We start from the raw sequence: 14,587 nt of genomic DNA on the forward strand, positions 1-14,587 counted from the left end.
GATGATTAAGAATGCACTGCCAAAAAAACCAATTGATTTTGCAAATGAGTACTACTCCGGTATAACTGCAATCATTTTTAAAACGTGTTGTCAATCAAACCAAAGTAAACCAATGCCAGTTTATTCTGATGAAACATTTTGAAATATGTTAAATACTTTATGTAAACTAAGAATATTCAATTGATGGTTTTTTAGTGATACTTTCTTCAGAGAGGAAAGGTCCCAATTCTATGTTATAGATCCACCTCACTTATATTTTCGAAGTCTAATACAGACCATTGATATTATTGTAAAGCTCTTATGCTATATCAATACAACTTTTGTTAAAGAACCTCTCGTGTAGAAGAGTATTCCAAAGATGGCAGATTCGCATTTTCTTGTTATACATCAATCCTGCACAAAATTGGCAAGTGGTAGCAGTGGAAGTGTTTCTACATGTACATTTGTAAAAGAAAACAATCACCCAGCGCAACCGTTAATGTGCCATTCTGTAAATAACACCTCTAACACATTTTTAACAGTTTTAGTTTCACGCAACGTCGTAAAAAGAAAATTCACTTTTCCAATTTGTTCGAAGTAATAGCTACATTAAATATGGCTCAAGTTGCTCAAGTTTTAATACCAATAAATACATGTACATTTCACAATGTCCACGATTAAGGAGCATCTAAAAAGAACAAATAGTATTACAGAGCCTACACGTTGTTTTTTCAAATTACAAATGTTGATTCAAACTAAACATCTGACACTTTTAAAGTGGCTTCGTGACTCAAAAGAGATGTTTTAATTCTTTTCTTTATTTTTGGTATGACATAAAAGATAAGAAGGCATCCAAAATTTCATCAAACGGAGGGTTTTGGGCATTATAAGCCCTCACATATCGGTTAACAGGTCGTTAAAACTTATCCGGAATTACACAAGTTAAAAAAAAGACTTGTCTTTGGACAAGCATTTGTTACATAATTCATTACGTCATTCTGTTTTCTGATAATGGAATAACAGGAAAGAAATCATATGGTTATTTGTGCTCGACTTCTGAAACTCTCAGTCAACCAGCAAACTGACCTGTGCAAATGAAAGATGTCTTTTCTCGTCTGTAAAAGAAATATTACAAATGCTTGCGTATTAATGCATCTAAAAATAGGTGCACGATTTTACAAAACGATCCTGAAAGGGTTAACCATCTCGTCTAAATGTAAATAGTAACAATGTAATATTCAACATGCAATTTCAGAGTAAACGCGGATTTGTCAAAAATACTTTCGAACTGAGCATGAACATATTCATTTGAAAAATGAAAATGTACTGCAAATTCAAAAGATTTGATGAGGTTTTAATATTGATTATGGAATTTGTACAATCATATATAAATCATGAGAGAACCGCCTTCGGCATTATATGTTACGAGCATCTTACCTTAATGATAGATATTTTCCCGCTAAATTGGGGTGTCAAAAAATATTCAAAATGGTCAATCATCATAAACCCTGAAAATTAAAATTGGAATTTGAACTTAACAAATTTGAAATTTTGAGTCCGTGCAGACAGATTATTCGTACAATTCAAAGGTTAAGGTGGTCAATATTTGTTACTTTCAAAGATGCGTGCATGTTTTACAAAGTGTATTATTTTCGATGTGCTTTGATGTATTTGGCGTTTGAAACAAACTCTGACCTGCAACAAAGTTTCTTGATGAATATCATAACTCAATGATGTCTTTTAAATATCTAATTTTAATTTCAAATCAACGAAAAAAAAACAAACATTCCAAAGCCAAGGAAAAAGGCCGCGTAAATTAGTCGCGATGCAAAATAAACATGGATTCGGTCATCACGCATTCAAAAGAATGAAAAGAACCCCAATAAAATTAAAAGCCTCTTATGCATGTAAAGAAATTCATTTCATCTCCTGGCACATAGAATTAAGACCAGAAAAACTACCAAATTACCTTAAAATCTAATAAAATAAATGAAGTTATCGATGTATCATATAAACTTCTCAAAATACAATAAAAATGTATTCAAATGTGATTCAATGCCTAGCATAGATAGCGGTTAATTCTATATAATAAGATATGAATTTGGTGTCATTGACAATAACAAATGACAAAACATTCATTTGTTATAAATCAAGGTCATAAATAAATAGTTAAAGATAATAAACTGGTATGCCTTTTAACATTGTAGATATCAAAGTAAAATCAATTATTTTATATATATTTACAACGGACTAAGGTTAATAAATTAAACAAAACATATACATATATGCACTTTAAAATAGTCGAAGTTAGTATTTGTCCTTTGATGAAAGAACAAGCAGTTATTGTGGATCATATTTGATCCATAGGTCAAGATAACAAACCAAAAGTGTAATGAATTATTGCGATGTGTTGATTTATAATCACACTTGATTAAAACATGATCTTTTTGAAAGACATTGATGATTAGTAGTTTTGTAAAAAAAAAATTTAATCCATACTTTTCCAAAGTTCAATGAAATGTTAAAAATATGAATTTTATTTTCCAAGCAATAGAAGAAAATTGTATGAAACCTCAAAGGAAAATCAAGTCATAAGATGCCTTTATTTTTAGACGACTGAATAATAATTCATATAAAAAAAACAACAACAATGAATTACAATGAATCTTAACAAAACAAACCCAAATTTGAAATTCACTTTGAATTAGATCAATAAATTAAAATTAAAAAAAGGAACTTCACTCAATATAGAACTGAAAGAGGCATTTTCTGTGCAAGAATTGCCAAACATATTCAAGTTAAGTTGCATAGAAAGAGTTGTTTTCGTGTACACATTGAACACGAGTGTCATATCGAATTTATTATCAGTGCTTTCAATTGTACATGTGGACACTAATTCTACATTAAAAAAACAGTAAATAAGGTATAATATTCGCATCTACCGAAAATGATCCATTCTATTTCCTACGGAAATTTTAGTTAATTCACAGTTCTATAGAGACTAACAGGACTGATACCGACACGTCCCATTCATCGACTGGTCGAAACCTACAGCGTCTGAAACTGACAGGAAATCGTAGGAACTGAATTCTACAAGCCCCATTTATCAATTGGTCGAAACCTACAGTGACCTAAGAAAAATTACGAACTGGACGAAATTGTCATGATGAATCAGATTCAAATAATCATAAGAGATGATTTGGCTGTTTCTTTTATCTAACGTACTGATGTACATTAGCAGTAATTTAGTTGAGTTTACTTAGTTTTTATAATTACTAGAAGATACCCCGCGCAAGCGCGGGAATTAACACTTTACACATTTTTATCATACAATGTTTAATACGTTGAACCATATTTTTGTTCATTTTTGTATATACATGTACTTTTTCCAACTTTTTCCTTATCTTATTCTTTACAATTGAAATAAAAAAACAAACTGCATTGTAGGATATTCGGAGGAGCGGGCAGGGATGAAAATCTAAACTGAAATGGATGATATATACATGTATGTGGCCTTTATCCTGTTTGCTGCAGCTGACTGAAACAAATAAACTTTTTTATTGTATTTTTTTTATATCAGTGAATGGGTATTAAGTATATCTCTTCTCTTAATTTGGATCTTTTGGTCAATCTATAATTTTCAATATAATTTGTATTACTCTCCCAAATAAGAATTTCTGACAATTATTTCTGACAAAAAACCGTTTTGAAAAACATTCGGGGGGGGGGGGGCATCCCCAACTTATAGACGTAGAATATACACTATTCTGTTCATTAATGTTTACAATTTAATGTCTTAGGTTGACAACCAATCTGTCGTGGTATAAAAAAGTATGAAATTAAAACACGCTAGGTCATGCATTAATATCCATTTGCAATCATATTTTGGACCAAATTTGTAAGATTCAAAATATCTGGCCGATGGTTAACTCGCCCTACACTTTCCGTCATAATGTCAATTAATCAATCCGTTTCTGGGCACCCCGTTCTGGAAAGATCTTTCCATTAATACTAAAATTGCATTATTTGTTCCATTTTATTTGTTAACTTCTTGAATTAGTAGAAGTCCAATCCAAGGTATCTGTCCGCGATGCATGATGAACTCGTCCTTCACTTTTCGTTAATTAGGCAATTCGCGTTCTTGGATACTCCGTTCTGGAAAGTTCCCAAGCGAATGTGAATCAAAACTAAAATCGCCCACTAAAAAACGAATTGACTCATTTTATTTATTCAACAATTGTGAAATCTTAACTTCTATGTATTCTCTAAATTGTCTCACAGTAGATATATTCACTCTATACGTAATCATTCAATATTATTTCATTGCAAGTATATATTCTGATCGAGACTATCCATGACTTGGATCCGCCAAAGCGTGTCCACCACCTTACTGTCATTTTTGCTATTTCGGGCTTGTTTATCGAAAATGAAAGTAGTTTTTTTTTAATATTAATATTACAATAATAACTTATCAGTTAAAATTCAGTTATACGTTACGGACATCATCCTACATGTGTTGAAATACCAAATGTGTAAGAAAGTACTCTGGTGCAGACATTTAGTAGTTTATTTGCAAAATGCCTTCATTTATAGGTATAGATTTTATTAATTTGTGAAAAGGAAGATGTAAATATAAGCAGAAAAATGTTTTTATTTCTTTTTATTTGTGTGGGTTATGAAGGTAGCGATCATTGCTGAAAAAACCACTAACGCGGTTTATGTACTTTTACTGCATTGTCCACTAACTTCACATTCTGCATGAATCACAAAAAAGCATTTTATTGTTTAAGAATATAGAGAGAAATGATGTCATGTGTCATTTGTATCAAATTGCTTTAAATCAACACTCCAGTAAATGTGGTCTTTACGATTAACCTTGGCGATATAACAAGTGAAGCAAGGAATCGTACTGTAATAATGGTTTTTGAAATATAAATGCCTGTATTTTTTGTTGTTGTTGTTGTTTTGTTGTATATTTCATACCATAATCCAGGTCTACGCTAAAGTGAAGACATTGCTTTGTTTCCTTTTATCCTGATTATTCTTTTTTTACTCAGTTTTGTGGACGCGATTTCTCGATAACAGCATGGACAATTTTAATGAAACTTTTAGAACTGATAGATACTGATCGGAATCTTACTGGAATGCTGATGTCAATATTGTGTTTGAGATATTGACGTTTTAACGATATTTACAGGGTCGGCTTGTCCGGGAATTTTCTCCTAAACGAGCAGAGATACTGAGTCATTGTCATTCCAAACATTTAATATATCCTATTGTATGTGATGGTTGCAACCAGTTAATTTTGGCGAGACGGAGAACCCGTGTGCATAAACAGTAGAATAAAGACCAAGAATATCGTTAAAAAATTACCGAAGGCATTCGTGTATGCGGACGTCGGTGTTTCAAAGTGTTTCCTTTTTAAAAACTTTTACAGAGAGTGTAACAGAAAGAAAGAAAAGAAACTATTTTATTCAAACTTTAAAAGCTTGAATCAACAGAGTGAATGTAACTTAACTGTATTGATATCGTATAGATATTTCAATTTACTGCTATAAATTACGCGGCATTATCCCTCTATAACTATAACTATGACTTCATTGTATTGTATACATCAGCAAAAAACGTTACTGCTGAAGATAATGAAAGCACTAACGTTTGATTTGTGTTTTCTTTCATTTTTAAAATTTTCTTTATATCTATATATAGGCCTTCTACCTAAATTCTGAATTTCATGGACCATTTCATTGAATCAGAGGTTCAAACCCTAGGGCGGGGCCAATATGGCCATATAGTTAAAATGTATAAAATCTTAGAAAATCTTCTTCTTTACTCACAAAATAAGTTAAGAAAAACTAAATGCTCGATTCTGATTTCAACGAAGTTTTCAATATAAAATGTGAAATTCATGGTCCCTGGGACAAGGGTTCAGGCCCTAGGTTGAGGCTTACATGGCCATAGAGTAAAAATATATCAAATCTTAAAGATGTTCAACTCCACTCCCATATATTTGAGAAAAAAATAAATGCATGATTATGATACCCATGAAGCCCTCTACCTAAATTGTGAAATGCATGGCCCCTAGGTAAGAGGTTCAGGCCCAAAACCGAGACCAATATGCCCACATAAAAAAATAATGTACTAGTATTCATTTTTTTGTACTGTCACAGTCATGGGAGATAAAGTCATGCATTGTTAAAATGTTCATAATGCCATGATGAACCTGCATTTTTACTTAGGCTGTTTGTCATTCATTTCAGTTTTTCCTCCATCTTCAAAACAACATGGCAAATTGTCACTCGGCAATATTGAATTAAGTATGTGTTCTATTTTTGGTAAATTTTCTTTAATATCCTGAATATTGTATACTTGTAGAAAAAAAGCTGTGTGCATTTTTGGTGCAATATAAATAAAATTGTGAATATTGTAAAAGATTGACTATTTAAGGCCTGCGGGTCTTTTATTATCAAAAGTTTACAATTTTTGGCCATTGGAGCTTAGAAATAGATAATCCAAGATTCCGCTGACTCTTGTAACCCAACCCTTCACCACCCCACCCTTACCCCCTCCCCAACATTTCCATGAATTTATGTTTTTTAAGCATCAAATAATTAAAGTGGGTTAGTAGTCAGATGAGTCTCAGATTAGAATCTAAATACCAATATGAAGCTTAAAATGCAAACATGAGACTCTGACATATCAAACTATGGGCTATAGTACTCAGGTGACTCAAGTTCTATAAGTCTCTTGGATTTTTTGAGCAACGGAGAATTTTTTAGCACATGATTTTATGTTTGTCTGTTCATTTATTTCCAAATTCAAGAGCAAGAGTAAACAGCTTATAGGAAAATAAATTCAACGCTTGGTAAAATTGGAGTTTTTCTTTTCAATCAAATGATACATAATTCATGAAAACATGAAAATTATTATTTTATAGCATCGAGATGGAAAACAAAAAACTAAAAAAAAAGCGAGTTTGATTATTTATGAAGTTGTATTGTTCTTAAACATTAGAGAGAAACATTTTACCAATAATCTATATTTTGTCTATAATATGAACTTTGAATAGAAATTGATCGTTGTGGGTGTATTAGTTGAATTCTTTCATTAAAAATATGGTTGAAGTGCACAAGTAACACTATCATTATTTATTTCACTACCACATTTTATTTCATTTTTTCATGATAAAATTCATATTTAGTTACTTTTAATCAGACACCCTCTCTGTTGCGTAAACAACAAGTCTAGCTAAACGAGACCAGTTTACAATAGTACTGCATAAACACATGGTTATTTCTACAAAATAGAACATTACTATACATCACATCAGAAACTTTCCTTTTTTTTTCAACGACCGCCTTTTTGCCGTAGGTAATAATACGAGTTATATAGCCTGCAACAACTTCCTGCGGCTACAAAGACTTCATTAAAAACTAGATTAACCAAAAACATATCTTTCACAGATGATGTTGAAAGTTTTGTTACAAATGTTATCATTCCACTGACCATCACGACACAATGAAACACAATCTTCATTGCCATTGGCGTCGTTTGGTTCATATGGCTTCCAGTTTGTGAATACCACGTTTTCTTTGTTTGTCCACTGGAACACTTCCTCCTTAACTTGGTCACTGGCTCCGATCCACGTATCACAACAGCTGTATGTCGTGCTATCATAGCATAATTCTAAATGGTAGATAAAAAATTTAAACGTTACACAACATTTGACCTTAGTTTTAGTTTCAATAAAAAGCAGTGTCAGATTGAGCTCAAACAATTTGCCCAGGATCGGTAGACGTAACAGAGACTCAATAGTGCTTGACATAACAAAGTATTCTATGAAGAATAACAGGCATTGAACAGTATGTATTAAGGCCATTAAAATTCGACTCTGATTATTTTTTTTTTTTAAAATAATCAATTCATGCTTTTCATTGAATAAAGAAGTATGAAAGTTTACCGGGGTCTGCTGGTAATAGATTTTCTTTTATCCATTCGTTTTCCTCCCTTGATTCTATTTGAACAAGATAGGCTTCGGTTTTGTAACAGTGCTCCTGTATATAAAACAAGAAATATGTCTAATAAAAATTTTTTTATCAATATTTTCGACATCACAGTGTTGGGCAGCATTGAGTTAATATCGTGTAAACATTTGGAACGTATCCTGTTTACGTCGACATTTCAACATTTCAATGTTGACCAACATCGAGTTGACATAATGACCACATCGTGTGCCTTCTTTCTTGTTTAGATTGTCGACATCGTCGACAATGCAATATTGATTGACATTGAGTGACGATGTTAATGTCCAAGAAATGTCGAAAATGTCGACGATCCTAACTCGATATAGATTAAACATCGTCGAAGTTGCGATGTGAACGATGTTAACATCAAAGAAATTCTGACAATGTCGTCAATGTAAAGTTAATATCGGTTCAATATCGTACGAAGTTGTGTTGATATTGTATCAATATTGTATACAATGCAGTTATGAAAAAGAAAGATGTATTAAACATGAGTGACAAAAATCTGTCAGACAAAGTAAGAACACGTGTATATTTTTTTCTATTATAGAGTGTTAAAAAGACTGTCCGAGAGTGCAATTCAAAATAAAGATATTCTTGAAGAAAGAAGTCTAAATTTAAAATTATATTTTACATGAAATGAAATTTCATGCAAGAAGATTAATTAACAGTAATAACTCACTTATATAAATATTTACAAAAGATACGTTAATAACTTTGATTTTCCAAGGCGTCTCAAAAGTTATTCATTTTAACTATGTTGATTTATTCAACTAATTTGGATATTCGCAATTTGAATATTTTTTCACACTTTTCTCCATTCACATTTTGTAGTTCTACCCTATTGTATTATAGTCAACAAATCACCAAATTGTGAAAATTATTTTTGAAAATGTATAAAACTTTGATCAAGTTATTATATCAGAGTTAATATTTTTAAAAAATCAATGCATCTTAATTTAGTACACTGTGATATACATTGGCGTAAATTTAAGAAATAAAGCCCTCTAAACTGCTGCTTATACGTTCAATTTTGTGCCCTATTGGTAAAAAAAGTCGATACACTAACACTAATTAATCGTTCTTGAATGACAAATAGATACATTTTTTTATGTTACTGAAAATCAATAAATCACTATCTAGCAATCAATAAATTATCAGATCACTTTTAAGATAAAAAATTCTTTCCTTTTTAGGATTGGTCTGTATAAGTCGATATAGCTGAATCAGTTTTATACGTATATTAATGTAGTATAAATGTATAAAAAGAGCCAAAAACATTTTATGTTATACGTGTCAATCAATGGTGATCCGATTCTCTATAATGATAATTTTAGGGGTTCCTTTTCGATACAGATTTTAATTATTTTTTCCATAATTTTTAAAACAACGTACTATATATTGAGATTGTGTATTTGACCAAATGGATAATATAATCTTGCGCTTGATAAAAAAGGGCTTGATGTTGCATGTATTTGTGAAGAATAACATTTATTTACAAAGAAACTAGTTTCAACAATGAATACTCTATGAGTTTATACGTACATGTAATTAGTGGCAAAGCTTTAAAGAACACTTACTGCTACGAAAAAAAAATGAGAAAGCAAACATATACAATATTTGCTTTTTATTTTTTCCATCATGTCAAGTTCATAATTTGAATTACGTTAATATATTTTATAAAACACGATTTTTGAATTTAAAAAAAACCCTCGTTTTTGCCTCCTTTAATCTGATATGATAATCCATAACAAAGTGATCAGTTTTTGAAGCGTTTTGTAGAAGTGGGATATAAACGCTGGTTTTGTTAGCAATATCATTTATTAATGTTAAACAATTTTGAATTCTAAAAACTGTATATATATCCAGACGGATGGCTAGCTAGTGAGTTAATTTGAAAATGTATATTATACTGGTATCATTGCACACTTGAAAGCCTTCAATTTCTTACGTAGGAAGAAAACGTAATACTGTGAAATCATTGAATTTCGTGGTGGCTCAATTTTCGTGGAATTCGTGGGTACCTCTCATCGACGAATTAACATCCTCCACGAATTTAAAAAAAAGGTAATAAAGTAACATTCCCTTTTGTCAATACAAGAGAATACACGAAATTACGTCCCAACGAACCTGTAAAATTAAAGCAATCCACGATAATATGCCCCCACGAAATTTAATGATTCCACAGTAGATACCTTTGCTTCTGCCCATGTTGCTTTCAAGTCCAAGTACTTATAGCAATGCGTTTTGTAGAGATGCCATCCCAAACCGCAGACTGTAAGTGTTAATGATTATTGTTAAACATGATATAATTCAAATGAGTTTACAAATATTAACGGTAATATATCATGTATATTTTTGTTAAGAAAATCACATTTCGTCATTAAACGGTTATTAAAGTTCTATTATCTAATTCCAAGTTTTAAGGGTTAATTTATTGAATCTCTAATATCTTAGAATTAAAAACATTTCATAACGGAACTTTAAAAGAAATATGCATTCTTGGTGGGTTTACAACATATACAGAGGATTAAAAACAATTCTGAGGGCGCGATTAAAACTGCAATTTGCTCGACCCGATGATATTCTGCTTGAAGTCCTTCCAAGTATACGTTGTAGAAAGAAGATTAAAACTGAACTCTTTAAGGGTGTGAGATAAGTTTTTAACAAAGTAAGATCACCATGAATTTGTCTTTGTTTACAACATTAAATTTGTCGATCGTTTGTAGTGATTTATTTTCCTTTTGATTAGCAGATTTACATGACTCGCTACATTTTTTTGATTCAATTATCACTAAACTTTATTTTATCTTCGAAAACAGACCATGCAGTACTTGGTTTATGAATGGTTGGCATATTTATTTTATAAAATCAACATATAATTAGTAAATTTTTAAAAGCGTCAACATTCTTTTTTTTTTGTAATCATTTATATTTCTGGTAAAAAAAATCTTTATTTGCAGTATATAATTTCAAACTTTAATTAGAAATGTTATATCACTTATAACACTTAATCAGTCGTTCTTAACACGTTTTCGACATACCATTAACACTTTCATAAAGCTCCCATCCTACATCTCGATGACTACTGTTAAAACTTGTCTCGTTGAGAAGGGTTTCCAGTAGCGGGCAAGTTCTTAACTCACTGTGATATAGAAATCCGGCACAATATACACAGCTTCCAGCACATTCGAACACACTAAGGTCATTCTTTGTTTCTATGTAACTAACATATGCAGTACTTGGAAGCAGATCTTTGAAAGTTTCATTTCTCTTAAAATGCAAATTCACGTTAAGGGAAATGATATCACGAATGAAGAAGAAAGTCATAAAAACGGCAAAACGTTTGGAAAAGACCCCTAACATGATAATAGTGAAAACTAGATTCGATCTCGTTGCGAGCAACGAGTGGGTCTTCCGTTCGATTTTTGAATAGATTAGATCAAACTTATCAATTCAAAGATAAAAACGTAGATCTAAGCGAAAAATAGTAAAAAAAAAAATTGCGGCACTCGAGGCTTGAACCCGGGTCGCCTGGGCCATGTCCACGACTCTATCGACTGAGCTACTCGGACTCTCGCTTCAGAACTTTGACGCTTAATTTCTCGAGAATGCCTTGATCGATTTTGAAACAAAATACATATTCTTAATCAGTAAAAGGGTTACTATAAGGTGTAAAAGTTTCAAAAAAAATATTAAAAAATAAAAAAGTCGAAAAATTCAATTTTTCAAATTTCCTTCCGGTGACGACCGGAAGTGACGGCGGACATTCTCGTGACGAGGTACACCAGAAAAACGATAGATCTATCATCTCTGAAAATTTCAGCCTTTCATCTTTACTCGTTTTTGAGAAACCCGACAGACAAAATTGACTTTTTAAAATCGTAAACGGACGATAACTTCTGACCGGAAGTGTTTTTCCAAAAAATAAAAATTATATATCAGCTTTAGATAAAAACACGTTTATATTGAAAATTTGAGCGAAATCGACCCAGCCATCTCCGAGAAATCGTCTGCACAATATCGGTAAGAAAAAAAAAGAATAATAACTAGATTCGATCTCGTTGCGAGCAACGAGTGGGTCTTCCGTTTGATTTTTGAGTAGATTAGATTAAACTTATCAATTCAAAGATAAAATCGTAGATATAAGCGAAAAATAGAGAAAAAAAATTTGCGGCACTCGGGGCTTGAACCCGGGTCGCCTGGGCCATGTCCACGACTATATCGACTGAGCTACTCGGACTCTCGCTTCAGGATTTTGACGCTTAATTTCTCGAGAATGCCTCGATCGATTTTAAAATAAAATACATATTCTGAATCAGTGAAAGGGTCTCTATCAGTTGTAAAAATTTCAAAGAAAAATTTAAAAAAATAAAAAAGTCGAAAAATTCAATTTTTCAAAATTTCTTCCGGTGACGACCGGAAGTGACGACGGACATTTTTTAGACAATAGTGCACCAGAAAAACGTTAAATCTATCATCTCTGAAAATTTCAGCTCTATATCTTCTCTCGTTTTTGAGAAACGTCGCAGACAAATTTGACTTTAAAAAAATCGTTTAATGACGATAACTTCCGACCGGAAACGAATTTTATAAAATTGTTCCGGCGGTACAAACTTCAGATGACAAGGCATCATCCCTGAAAATTTGACTGAAATCGAGCAAGCCATCTCCGAGAAATCGCCTGCACAAAATCGGTAAGAAAAAAAAAAGAATAAGAATAATAAGAAAAGTGAAAAAGAAACAATAGAATAATAGAAGGGTCTTCCGCTGAAGACGGAAGACCCTAATAATAATAATAAGAAAAGTGAAAAAGAAACCGAAGAATAATAGAAGGGTCTTCCGCTGAAGACGGAAGACCCTAATAATAAGAATAAGAATAAGAAAAGTGAAAAAGAAACAATAGAATAATAGAAGGGTCTTCCGCTGAAGACGGAAGACCCTAATAATAAAAGACTGTTTTTGCCTAAATCTTATCTAAAGAGTGTTTTTTAGCTTGTATTACAGTCCAACAACCCCTTTATGTTGAATATTTTAGTTACAAAATCAAAAAAAAAAAAAAAAAAAAAAAATTGGAGAGAAAGAAATAGAGAGAAAGAAGAAATATTAGCTCCGGCGAGGCCTTTGCAGGTGTCATAACAGTATTTCAGCAAAGGTTCACGTCAAAACATGGCTGACGCGAAATAATTCCCGAATTTCTCTTTGAATTTGGGGCGTTTCCGCCCGGGAGAGGAGCTGAATTTTTGTATGAGATTATAAACGATGTGTGAGATGTCTGACTACACAGGTTTGGTAACAGTGCGATGTCATTTGAAATATTGATGCGTGTTTTTGTCTGGAGGGGGGTGAAAAGACCCGAGCTTGATTTTCGTCGTAAATAAATCGAAAGTAGAATTTTGAGGTGTGGATCTCGGATTCGGTTAACGACAATTAGGGGAAGTAAAGTCCTAAAACAATGACTGATGCATTTTGCACATGTATTTCAGTGTTGAGATTTTTTTTCGTGTCGTTTATTATTGTGTTTGACTGTTTTATTTCAACAGGATTGATGAAATCATTTAAATGTAGAAATAACGAAATCAGTAACACGTAATTTTATTCGGTAAAAATTTGATGACAGTAATTTCCACAGTTCTAACATTCATAAGTAGTTCACACGCTATCGTAGATACAGACTAAACGGAAAACAAGAAATATACATGCAACAGAAATATTACGCGGCTGCTTACATCCCTTGTACTGTGTACATTTTAAGTCCTCGTACAGGCTATACTTGCCGCTTGATCTCAGGAATATCTTCTGAATTGTTCAATCCGCTGCATATTTGGCAGATAATAAGAATGGGGTCCGAGGTACATTTACACAAAATTTCATTAGGATTGAGTGAAGGGCTCGGGAGTTAGAATTTTTTTCTACAGTACATGTGAAGCACGCCAATCAAAACTCAAATGTCAAACAATTCATAACTCTCTTAAAAGTGAACGAATTGGTCTGGTAATTAGTACAGTAATCTAGAATGGTACTAGGTTGAAAATAAAGGTCCAAGATGAAAGATTCAGTCAAATCAGTCCAGAAAAACTTAATGATTTTGTGAATAGGGGGGGGGGGGGTTCGGTGCGTGTAGTGTGTACATTTTATTTCCGCGTATAGGCTATAAGCGACGTTTGATTCTTCTTAATTGTTCAATCCGCTGCATATTTGACAGACAATAAGAATGGGGTCGGAGGTTTATATTCACGAATTTTCATTAGAATTGAGTGAAGGACTCGGGAGTTAGATTTTTTTGTACAGTACATGTCAAACACGACGATTGAAACTCAAATGCCAAAAAGTTCATAACTCTGTTAATAATGAACGAATTGGTCACGTAATTAGTACAGTAATCTAGAATGATACTAAGTTGATATTAAAGGTCCAAGATCAAAGATCAAGTAAAATCGGGTCAGAAAAACTAAATGATTTTATGAATGGGGGGGGGGGGGGGGGGTCGGGTCGGGTCGGTCAGTGACTTCTATATTAAACGGAGAATATTAAATTCTAAATATCACATATTACACAATTTTTAAACAAAATACATATGTTAG

General features: G+C 32.3%; 1 protein-coding gene across 1 annotated transcript; it reads right to left on the reverse strand.

The window, feature by feature from the left end:
- Window positions 1–6,966: 6,966 nt before the first annotated feature.
- On the reverse strand, window positions 6,967–11,369 carry LOC128161654 (hepatic lectin-like). Its single transcript, XM_052824974.1, has 4 exons — window positions 11,048–11,369; window positions 10,199–10,278; window positions 7,940–8,033; window positions 6,967–7,665 (listed from the first exon to the last, which is right to left on the reverse strand). The coding sequence occupies exons 1-4, from the start codon at window positions 11,367–11,369 to the stop codon at window positions 7,418–7,420; spliced, it is 744 nt and encodes a 247-aa protein (XP_052680934.1). The 3' UTR covers window positions 6,967–7,417.
- Window positions 11,370–14,587: the final 3,218 nt, after the last annotated feature.

The sequence above is a fragment of the Crassostrea angulata genome, chromosome 8, assembly GCF_025612915.1.
Source record: "Crassostrea angulata isolate pt1a10 chromosome 8, ASM2561291v2, whole genome shotgun sequence".
NCBI lineage: Eukaryota > Metazoa > Mollusca > Bivalvia > Ostreida > Ostreidae > Magallana > Magallana angulata.

What these genes read in the sequence shown, in the direction of transcription:
- LOC128161654 (XM_052824974.1), bottom strand. Translation starts at nt 11,369, where the DNA reads ATGTTAGGGGTCTTTTCCAAACGTTTTGCCGTTTTTATGACTTTCTTC. An exon ending in GCTTTATGAAAGTGTTAATG is followed by an intron (nt 10,279 to 11,047) that starts GTATGTCGAAAA and finishes TAACACTTACAG; the next exon opens with TCTGCGGTTTGGGATGGCAT. An exon ending in TCTATTACCAGCAGACCCCG is followed by an intron (nt 7,666 to 7,939) that starts GTAAACTTTCAT and finishes TCTACCATTTAG; the next exon opens with AATTATGCTATGATAGCACG.